An 11,755-nucleotide genomic window follows, 5' to 3' on the forward strand; every position below is an offset into this window, starting at 1 on the left:
TAGACACCCACCCGCTCATCAGCCCGCAAGCCAGGCCACCTCCCAGCTCTGCATCATCGCGGCCTCCCACCTGCAAATCGCACCTTGCTGCAGATCTTGCCGTGCAACAGTCCCACGAGGCCCCAGCCCCGTCTGCAGCAGCACGCACGACCCCAACCCTTCACCGGCCGCAGATCTTAGCGCACACCTAGCCTAGCTGCTGCCCATCTGTAAACCAGAAACAAGAACGCAGCACCAGAAGGAGAAGACGCGAGAAAAGAAAAAAAAAGAGAGAAAAAAAAAAGGTGATCCAGCCCGAAGTAACGACCCGGCCCAGAATACAAAAAAAAAGAGAGAGAGAGAGAGAGAGAAACAGGCCTTGCGGCCCAGAAGAAGAAAAAAAAAAAGAGGCCCTGCGGCCCAGACAAGAAAAAAAAAAAAAAAGTAGGCCTGCAGCCCAGAGAAAAAAAAAAGAAAAACAAAACAAACATGGCCCACTGCAGAAAAAAAATAAAAAATGAAGCAGCCCAGTTTTTTTTCATACTTTTGGTCTTGAAAAATGTGACCATTACGAATCTTGGTCTTGAAATCTAATTCATACTTTTGGAAAATAATTTACGTGGATGTCTTTATGACTGCGTAATTTATATCTTCTCTCTTGTTTTATGTAGATGGCTGATCCAACTCGACCTGAGTTTGACATCTTGGACTCAGAAGGACTTGAGTACCATCGTTGGGTTTCCGATATGGAAACTGCCTTTGTGGCAAAAGACTACACTGCCACCATTACTGATCCCAAAGATGATGAACTATCTAATAAGGTGAAAGCAGATGCCTTAATTTTTCTGAGGCGACATATTGATCCTAGCCTACGCTGGGAGTACCTTCAGTTGAAGACACCCAAAGCACTGTGGGATGCCCTTAAAGGACGTTTTGGGAACATTCACGATACTTTGCTCCCAGGACTGGCTGTTCAGTGGAATGGAATCCGCTTACTTGACTATAAAAAGGTCAATGACTTCAACAAGGACATGTTGCGCTTAAAGGCACGTCTCAATTTCTGTGGAAGGGGAAATCACAGAAGATGATATGATCTACAAGACTCTTACCACCTTTCCTAATTCAGCTTTTATACTAGCGAACCAGTATCACTTGGATTATGACAACAAAAAAATCACAACCTTCAATAAGTTGATAAGCCTATTGCAAGTGGCTGAGAGACAAAATAAGATTCTCTTGAATAACAATGCCAGGCCCACTGGGACAAAGAAAATTCCCAAAGCTAATTATGGAAAAATGAAAGGTGGAAATAACTCCAATGCAAGGGGGTATAGACGTGCTGATCCCTACCCACGTGACAACAATGCACCACGTGGAAAGGGACATGGGGATCATGGAAACAAGATGCCAAAGGAAAGAGTTGACAATGAACCATGCTATAGGTGTGGATTCATTGGGCATTGGTACAAGAACTGCCAAGCAAACAACAGAGTAGCAGCCAATTACAAAAGGTATAGAGAGTCTAAAGAACAAGTGGCTCACTATATGGAAGAAGGAGGTCATGACCTAGACGTCAACCTTACAGTTGCAGACTCCAATGGCAAAGAGGAACTTGCTAAGTCAATGGATGCTCTCAATCTTGACTGATCTGCTTTATTCATTTTATTTTCCAAAAACAGCTGTGAAGGCATAGTGCCTCATTTTTAATTAGACTATTGTTTGGTCTTAAAGTTTATTTTCAATCATGGATTGATGAATAAGACCTTGATTTGATTATCGTTGGCTTATTAATAAATTTTGAATTTTATTCTGAAGCACTGAATTTATTCAAATTTATTTACTACACATATTTACATGGTTCGACATAGCACTATGAAGATGTAAAGCAATACATCTAGAGAAAAATTATTAGAATGAAAAGAATACCATTCTACGCAAATATAAATACTCTAAAGAATATGAGTTATATTTTCTAAATACCTCCCATTTATTTGTAGGAATAAATGGAGGAGAACTTGAGTGCTTAGATGATAGTGGGACTACCCACACAATATTAAGAAATAGGCAATTATTCATTGAACTAATAGCCTATAATTCCTCTGTGACTTCGATGATTGGATTATCAAAAATAATAAAATGGCGAGGAACTGCCAAATTTTTGCTGCCTAATGGCGCAACATTTCAAGTCACAGACGCTCTATATGCACCAAGAGCTAATCGAACCTTGTTAATGTTTCAAAGCTATTTGTGCCAACGATTATCCAGTAAAAACACACTGTGAGAATGGAACTGAATACCTTGATATTACATCTAATGACTGTGGAAGGAAACACATCTTAGAGAAAATTATGAGTCAATCTAGTGGACTGTACCTCCCTACGATTTGGATCATTGAAATCCTATATTGTCACCAACAATGAAATGTGGGACACTGACTCATACAGGCTTTTGCATGACCGCCTATGGCACCGAGGTCGTGACATGATGATCCGTATTTTTAAAGAACTCACACGGACATCCCTTCTTTCGAGTGAAAAATGGGAGAAAAATCCACCACACTGCAAGGTGTTGGTTCTAGGATTGCTCAAATGCAGTCATTGCTTTTCTGAAGTACCAGAAGCACTACCTCCCTCCCATTATGCCTTATTGACTATTTCAAAGGTACATCACTCGTTTTGCAAAGCCTGCTCTTTAGCAAAAACAGGATCGAGACCTTCCTATGCTAAAGATACAAAACAAAACATTCCATTCTTACAAAGGATACAAAGAGATGTCTGTGGACCTATCCATCCAGAATGCGGACCATTCAAGTACTTTATGGTTCTTCTGGATACTTCGACAATCTGGTCACATGTCGTTTTATTGTCCACAAGAAATGCTGCAATACTCCTAGCACAGATTATACGTTTAAGGGCTCACCACCCTGATCATCCTATCAAGTCTATAAGGCTTGATAATGCTGGAGAATTTACATCAAAAGCATTTGATGATTATTGCATATCTATTTGGATCGATGTAGAGCATCCTGTACCCCATGTGCATACACAACATGGTCTCGCAGAAGCCACCATCAAAAGGCTACAGATGGTGGCTAAGGCATTGGTTATGCTCACCAACCTGCCTATATCTGCATGGGGTTATGCAATATTGCACGCAACTTTACTTATTCGTTTAAGACCCACAGCTAGCCAACCATTTTCTGCGTACCAGTTGGTAACTGGATATGAGCCTGACACTTCACACTTACGCATATTTGGTTGAGCAGTATATGTGCCTATTGCGCCCCCACAGCGCACCAAAATAGGTCCTCAGAGACGATTAAGTATTTATGTTGGATACAAATCCCCAACAATTATCCACTATTTGGAACCCTTGACAGGAGATCTCTCTACCGCTAGATTTGCGGATTGTCACTTTGATGAGACAGTCTTCCCGTCGTTAGGGGGAGATAGGAAAAAAGATTTTCCAAGGGAACGACAGGAATTGTCGTGGTTTGTCCCCACTATGTCTCATCTTGATCCCCGCACTTCACAAAGTGAAAGTGAAGTGAAAAGAATAATCGATCTTCAGAACGTAGCAGATTCAATGCCTGATGTGTTTACTGATATTGTAAAAGTGACGAGATCACATATACCAGCTGCAAATGTGCCTGCAAGGTTAGAAGTCCCCAACAAGGGGCACGATGCCGCAGATAGAGGCACTACAACCGCACTTAGTGGAGGTGAGGTTGAGGCAGTGGCTCCCCAAGGAAGAGGGGGAGGTCACTTGGTTCGATTGACATTCACCCAAGGAAGAAGAGGGTGGGTAAGGCACAAACCAATCATCAATGTATAGAATCTCTCTCATGAGATTGTCTCTGATTATAGCTATGTCCATGAATCAATACTGGAGGACGCTCCGATGTTAAAAATGATTCCAGAGAACAAAGAAATCTCAAAGGATTACGAGAGTGCGTATGAGTTGATAGAAAGATCTTCCATACACATTGATGATATATACTGTTGCTCAAGGAATCATAAAGCACGATGATATCGAACCACGCTCTGTTGAAAAATGTCAACAAAGAGCAGATTGGCCTAAATGAAAAGAATCAATCCGGGTAGAATTAGATTCTCTGACAAAGAGACAGGTATTTGGTCAGGTAGTGCTAACCCCACCAAGTGTAAAGCCAGTAGGACATAAATGAGTATTTGTCAGAAAGCGTAATGAGAAGAATGAAGTCCTGAGGTACAAGGCTCGCCTTGTGGTGCAAGGTTTCTCACAACACCCTGGAATTGACTACGAGGAGACATACTCTCCTATAATGGACGTTATAACGTTCCGCTAATTAGTTAGCTTAGTAATTTCCGAAGGACTGGAAATGCAGCTCATGGATGTGGTTACTGCATGTCTCTATGGGGATCTAGATTCAGAGATATATATGAAAAGTGCCTAATGGCCTTACATTACCCAAGTCAAGTGACTCTAAACCACAGAGTGCGTTTTCAATTAAGTTGAAACGCTCACTTTACGGATTGAAACAATCCAGACGGATGTGGTATACCCGTCTAAGTGACTACTTGATTGGGAAGGGATATAAGAACGATGAATTATGCCCCTGCGTATTCATAAAGAAAACAAGTTCCGGATTTGCAAATTGTAGTAGTATATGTCATAACAGGTACTCTTGATGAAATAAGAGAAACCGCGAGCTACTTGAAATCCGAATTTGAGATGAAGGATCTTGGAAAAACTCGATTCTATCTAGGTCTTGAACTAGAACACCGAGTTTGTGGAATATTAATCCACCAGTCTGCATATGTCCAAAAGTCAGGCGATATAACATGGACAAAACACATCCTGATAGCACTCCCATGATCGGTCGAAGTTTGGATGCAAGGAAAGATCCATTTCGTCCAAAGGAAGATGATGAACAAGTGTTGGGAGCTGAAATTCCCTATCTAAATGCAATAGGCGCATTATTGTACTGAGTCCAATTTACTCGACCAGACATTACATTCTTAGTGAACTTGTTAGCTAAATTTAGCTCAGCGCCAACGCAGCGTCACTGGAATGGTATCAAGAGCATCTTCGATACCTAAAAGGAACCATTGACTTGGGACTGTTCTTTCCCTACAGAGAGACAAGAGGGACCGCATATGGAACTGCAATCCCTAAAGGAAATGTTGATGGCAAAAGCGTCACTCACTTCACTAAAACGCCAAATGATGTTTTGGTTGGTTTTGCTGATGCTGGATGCTTATCTGACCCACATAAAGATCGTTCCCAAACTGGTTATGTATTTACCAATGGGAACACAGCGATATCTTGGAGATCAACCAAGCAAACCTTTGTGGTTACTTCCTCGAACCACTCAGAGATCATTGTTCTACATGAGGCGGTTCTTGAGTGTGTATGGTTAAGAACTATCATTGCACATATTCGAGGGACTAGTGGTTTGAGTTTTACCACTGAAGAGCCTACTTGGATTTACGAACACAATGCAGCTTGCATCGAACAGATGAAGCTAGGTTATATTAAGGGTGATAACACAAAACACATATCGCCAAAGTTGTCCTACAATCAGCAACAACAGACTCTCCTCAAGATTCAAATGAATCAAGTAAGGTCTGAGGAGAATGTGGCAGATTTGTTCACCAAATCATTGCCTAAGGACACATTTGAGAAACATGTGAAAAGCATAGGAATGCGAAGGCTTTCCAAGCTCTTTAGATTAATGTAAGTATCAGGGGGAGGTGTAGACGTCAGGGGGAGTCTAACACACACATGTCATACTCAAATGTAAAAGGTGCGTTGTGCTCTTTTCCTTCGACCAAGGTGTATTTTTGTCCCACAGGGTTTTTATTGTTACTTGGCAAAGTTTTTAGTGAGGCAACAACTCATGCACCATTTCGTCTTTGACTTGGCACAAGGGGGAGTGTTAAAGGAAAAACATATTTTGTGCCTTCGTCAAAGTGATTGACGGAGAGGGAATCAAGCAATTACCGATTAACATCAATCAGCATGGATTACGAACCAATCAGTAGTTAATGTCATCATTGTAATTGTTCTTTCCATTGTAATTCTCTCCCTATATAAAGGGGTTATGAAATGAAATGAGTAGACCAATTCCAATTCTATTTTACTTTTACAATTAATAAATTTTTAGATAGAGATAATTGGGGATCGAATAGAGAAATAGATAAATGGGAATAGAATATTAAAAAGAGATATAACAGATTTCCAAAAAAAACCAAAAAAACTTTTTATAAGCCCAACTAAGCTCAGACCATCTAAGCGCTCGTCCAAAATCCAACCTGATTATTGTGCCCGATTTGAGGTTACTCGGGCTGGACTACCACTGCCCAACACTTAGTCGGCTTGTTCAGGCCTAGTATTAGATCACTGACTTCGTCCTACTTCGTCCTACTTCGTCCATGATATGTGATTTAGGCCCTAGATGGTCCAGGACACATGGCCAAGCAAAAGCTGTGCACAACAAAGGGGTTGCTTACTGTTTGTCCAATCCTGAAAATAATTAACCGTCTGGGCTTAATGAAATAGGGAAACACTGGCCCAAATTAGGAAAGTAATTGGAATTGCAAATAGAGAGTGCATATGGACCACTTAACCTTTTGGGCTTAATGAAACACTGGTTCAAATCAAGAAACTCAATAGAATTGCATACGAGATGCGCTTGGTCCATGGCATGAGGCCGAAATGTTGTTCGGAGGTTTCTGACTTCTTTGATAGTGAGTCTCATCACACTCCAAGGATTGCTTACACTATCAAAGAAGTCGGAAACCTCCGAACGACATCAAGAAGATGGCTTCAAAGGGTTGGCAATTGAAACTCCTATACATATTAGGTTAGATAACATGAAATCCAATTGATTTGACTTTAAAGTTTCACTAGTGAAACAAATTTTATTTTGTTCAATGTATGAGGTTTTAATCCAACATTTCACTCAACTCTTTCAAAAACAAACTTTCATAATGAGCCACACGATCATCGAAATCAGAACATGGAATCGATGACTTCCTCTCAATCACCTAATGTTTGGTTCAAGTTTGTTTCTCACATCCCATCCGTTCCCACTTTCGATGAAGCTCGAACACATAATCTCTTAAATAGGAAGTCATTCAAAAAAAAGGAAAAAAAAAACGAAAAAGAAAAAGGGTGCGCAAGTAACGTAGAGTTTGGATATTGAAGCAAAATGTTCACGTGGGACGGATTGCCACGATAGTAACCATGTGTCTGATAAAAGGGTTTGTTCTCTCCATGATAAATGTAGAGAATCACAAAAAGCCCAAAACACCAAAACAAAATCCCCAAAATTCCCTTGAATCAACCAAAATCTTCGATCACCTTAAACCTTGTTGAGGAGGAGGAGGAGGAGGATGGGGAAGAAGAGAAAGTCGGTCGCCACCAGCCTTGACGAGGTGGATCGAAGCATGTACACCTCCTTCTGCAGCGCTGCAAATTCCCTCTCTCAGCTCTACACACAAGCCATGAACCACCAGAAGCTTTCTTTCCAAGCCGGTGAACGCCATGCCCTCGTGCGTCTCCTTTTCCTCTTCCACCCCCCACGATTTCCCTTTCCCCCCATTCAATTTTGATTCTTTTTTATCACCATGAAATCAGGGTTACGTTTTTTTTTTTTCGATTTTTTTCTTTCTTGAATTGGTTGATTCTCTTGAAATATTTGGGATTGTATGTGGTTGGGTTTTGGATTGGGTGAATCGTGGTTTTGAGTTTGGATGAAATTTTTTTTTTTCAGAGTTTTTCTACAGGCATAGTTGTATTGGTTTATCAAAGTTTGCATTTTTATTTGTACCAAAAAAAAAAAAAAAGTTTGCATTTTTATTGATTTAGAGAGACGATAATGATAATCAACCCATTAGAAGTGAATGAAAGGATTAGTGAGGAGTGTTCTGGTATGGGTTTATATGAAGAATAATGGAAAACAAAGGGTTATATTTTTGGAACTGTATTTGAGTTCAGAGTGAATTGCAGCATGTGATTGGGATTCTAAATGGTTTTGTTTGGTCTTTTTCTTATGAGTGAGTCAGTTTAGGCTTTTGCTGAAATTTCGTATACTTGTGCCATATTGGCTCAAGAGATACATGGGTTCCTTATTTGTTCCATGGCCATCTTGGTAGTACCTGGTTGTTGACAGGAGTTCTTGTTCAGTGTCCGCCGGTGTGTGACTCTTTAAAAATTTGAAGAATATGTTGCTTCCATTAGTTTACTGAGGGACTAGGGATTCTTATATCATTCACTTGCTGTAGCCTTCAGGCAGTGGGCCATTGCTTCTGCAAAGCTTCCACATATGCATGTTTCAATTTTTTTTACACACATAATGCTCGGTTGATGTGTAAAGATGCTTTGAAATTGCACCACATATCTACATTTATTGATGGAACCTTGGCAATATGAACTTTAATTATTATTATTTCTTTTTTTCAGGATAAAATTTATCAGTGGATCTGTAGACAACAAGAAGAGGGATCTAGAGTTGCAACTGGCGATATACTCAACTACCTTCAGGTTTGTTGTTAAAACCTTGTCTTTTAACAATAATGTGTCATAGTGAACTTAAATGTGCCTTGTTAGAGACAGTAGGCATCTATGGACACCAAATTCTTCTTGTAGTTTTTATGATGCATCCTTTGTGTTGACTTACTACTTATAGCAGCTTATTCACATCGTCATGCCCCATCTGTTTCACTACGTGAATCTAGTGCAACTTTGATATTTTCTTTCAATTATGACTTAATAGACATGTCTCATATATTCTTGGATTGGTGTACAATTCATACTAGAATAATTAAGAGGCTATTGTTTTCATTCCCTTCTAGGCTCAGGGTATTGGTGTGGACCTTCTGTAAAAACAAAATTTGAGCTATTGATCATTAATCAGGTTATGTTATTGGACTTTAGCAAAATATATAGTAGTATTATTTGTTGTGGTCAAGCTGAACTTTTAGGAATTTTTTCTTTTATTGTTTCTTACTAAGAATTCAAGAGTTCTTCATTTTCATTTTTTCCTTTTTTTCGTTTCCAAAAGAAGGGAATGAAATCCATTGTTGGCTTTAAATTTGGAAAATGGCCACTGTTCAAACTTTTTGACTCCAAAGTTTGCTAAATCTTTAACCATCGCATGATTACCTTTTCATAACTAGCAACAAAAAGCCCATTCTAATGTTTTGTCATCTTCGATCAGGGGGCAATGCTTTGTTTATTCAGCTTTTTTCCTCTGATGAATAAAATGCGTTACTATATGCATTATTTTTTTTCACGATCAGGACTGGAAGAGTATGTATTGTGTGGTTTGTTTGGTGGTCATCAATCCATGGATTGTTTGGAAATACGTAATCAGTGAAGTTGGGTTTGCTTATGCGAATATTTGGATCGTGTTCATTTCAGAGATCTAGTTGTTGAATGAGGTGTGAAATATTTTCATTGGCTAAAAGCAGCTCACCATTGACACATATGCCTTGCATTTTTTGACTCGATTCTAGCAACTGGATCTCTCGATTTGAATTTTTTTGCTACCTGTCTGAGTGCCTAAAACTAATCTAGTAATCTTGCATACCATTTTAAGTGTGTAATGTCTCTGTATCAGTTTAGACTTTTATTGAAAAACTTGGTAGATGTATCTCTCTCTCTCTCTCTCTCACACGCACACACACACACACTAGCCTTTTAACATACGCTTACGTGCGTGTCAATTGACCTTTATTTTATTTTTCATTCATTTAAGAATAATTATTTAAAATTTCTTTAATAACTTTTTGTGGTATAAATTGTTTACCTGTCTCCAACTGCAATCGCGGTCAAGGGGAGTTGCAACTCCCACAATTTGCTCTGCTTTTTGCTTCCTTCTTTTTTTTCCCTAATATTTTACAATTTACCATCTTAGCCATTTTTAGGGGAATTGGCCTGATATATAAGAATAATAAGACACACTCACAGATAGATTCTAGTAGCAGTATTATAACAATAAAAAATTGAACTGAACATGTATTAGTTTTTAAGGTGATTGCCATACCTGTCCGCACTGGAACTGGGTGGGGATCACTAATTTTCCCTTGTTGCTTTCCAGTCAGAGTTTATTTGCCACAAAATCCAACACATTTGGAATGGTTTTAGTCTAGTAGGGAAATTGTCATCCCTAGTATGAACTGCCTTCAGTTGCATATATTTCTGGAGAATGTTGCTCTACGGGAATATGTTCCTACTAGGGAAACTGTGCAACTCAATGCAGTTCCTACTAGGGATGACAATATTCCCGCCAATAGTTTAAGCCTTTTACTCAATAAATCCAGGGACACTGGAGATATGCAACACAACGTATTCGCCTGAAGCAACGTTTTCCAGAGAGCCAAGTCACTGGTGAAATAAAAGCAACAATTCACATTCTCGGCCCCAGTTATGTTTGAGATGTATAATATGAGATTGTCACTCAAGATTGCCAATTCGTATTTAACTTTTAACTAATCACGTACGAGTCCATCTGTGAAGAGGCCATTACTTTGTAAGGTAGACAGGGTTCTTAATTCTTATACATTTTATATTCTTTTATTTATTTATTTGTTCATTGGAAGGGATCGAACCCCTGACTTAGTCTAATGCCCTCCCTCACCACTTGGGCTAAGCCCAAGGGCATCCCCAGCAAGGACCTTTTTATTAGAATAATTCGGAACTCTATGCAAATGGTACATATATCAGTTTTTTGCTGTATTTAACTTTTTCTTTGAAGCTTATAACATAATTTCTGTTCTCCATTCAGAATGAGTTGGACTATTGTGGAGAAGAGCCGTCAATGTCTCCTAGAGTGGCAGTGCAACATCAGCATACACCGTCCTCTCTGCATTTCACAAATTCCAGTTTTCCAATATCTTCGGGCTCGTCTGCCCCAAGTACTGGGCAGGGAATTCGTTCTGAGCAGTGTGATCATCAGCCCAAGAATTCTGTCTTCTCAAATGCTCTGTCGAGCCCTGTTCGCCAGAGTCTTCAGCACTATCACATTTCTTACCCGGGCCCTGGTCTGCCATCTGGAAATGGTGCCCGAAACAATGAACCTAACTTTCTTCAACCAAACAGGGATGTTAATCCTCCAAGCTCCAACGACTCTTCGATGGACATGCATGCAGATAGTCCTGGTCACTACTGAAAGTGGTTTGATGGCACATCCACGCCTTTGCCATGGGGTGGTCAAAAGTCATGGAAGACACATTAGAGTATGAAGCTCTCTTCGGTTCAATTCCAGTAAGGGAAGAAGCGCAACATGGAAGTGGTTATGCCATTAATTTAATTTACTTTTACTTGTTGGAGATTAGTTTGGTCTTTTCGATCTTCTGTAAAGCATCTTTTTGGTAACTATTGTCTTGTTTCAGTCTGTTTTACCAAATACTATTGTGCTTGTATTAGGAACTACCTTTAATGTTGAAAGATTATGTCCGGTAAAGGTGTTGATTCTGCTTTATTTAAGATTGAAGATTCTGGTTAATAAAATTTTAGTTGATTATTTTGCACAGTTTAAATATAATTGCGTTCTATTTTTGTTAATTTTTTTTTTTTTAAGTTGCATTTTTCAGCACCTTGATTTGAACTTTTGAAATTTTCTCATGTTAGAAGTCAGGTTGCTTTGAAACCAAAGTAATTTGCTTAAATCTACAGAATGCTCTTGGTAGGCAGCAGTTCTAATGTCTCATTTTCATTTTCATTTTCTTTTTTTTTTTTGACCAGTTTCCTATATAAAGTCTTAAAATTCTCTCCCTCAATGGTTAGA

At 39.3% G+C, this 11,755-nt stretch overlaps 1 protein-coding gene across 1 annotated transcript; it reads left to right on the forward strand.

The window, feature by feature from the left end:
* Window positions 1-7,230: 7,230 nt before the first annotated feature.
* On the forward strand, window positions 7,231-11,507 carry LOC112172230. The gene is made up of 3 exons (XM_024309494.2): window positions 7,231-7,517; window positions 8,428-8,508; window positions 10,754-11,507. The coding sequence occupies exons 1-3, from the start codon at window positions 7,359-7,361 to the stop codon at window positions 11,135-11,137; spliced, it is 624 nt and encodes a 207-aa protein (XP_024165262.1). The 5' UTR covers window positions 7,231-7,358; the 3' UTR covers window positions 11,138-11,507.
* Window positions 11,508-11,755: the final 248 nt, after the last annotated feature.

This window comes from Rosa chinensis, chromosome 6 (assembly GCF_002994745.2).
Source record: "Rosa chinensis cultivar Old Blush chromosome 6, RchiOBHm-V2, whole genome shotgun sequence".
Lineage (NCBI taxonomy): Eukaryota > Viridiplantae > Streptophyta > Magnoliopsida > Rosales > Rosaceae > Rosa > Rosa chinensis.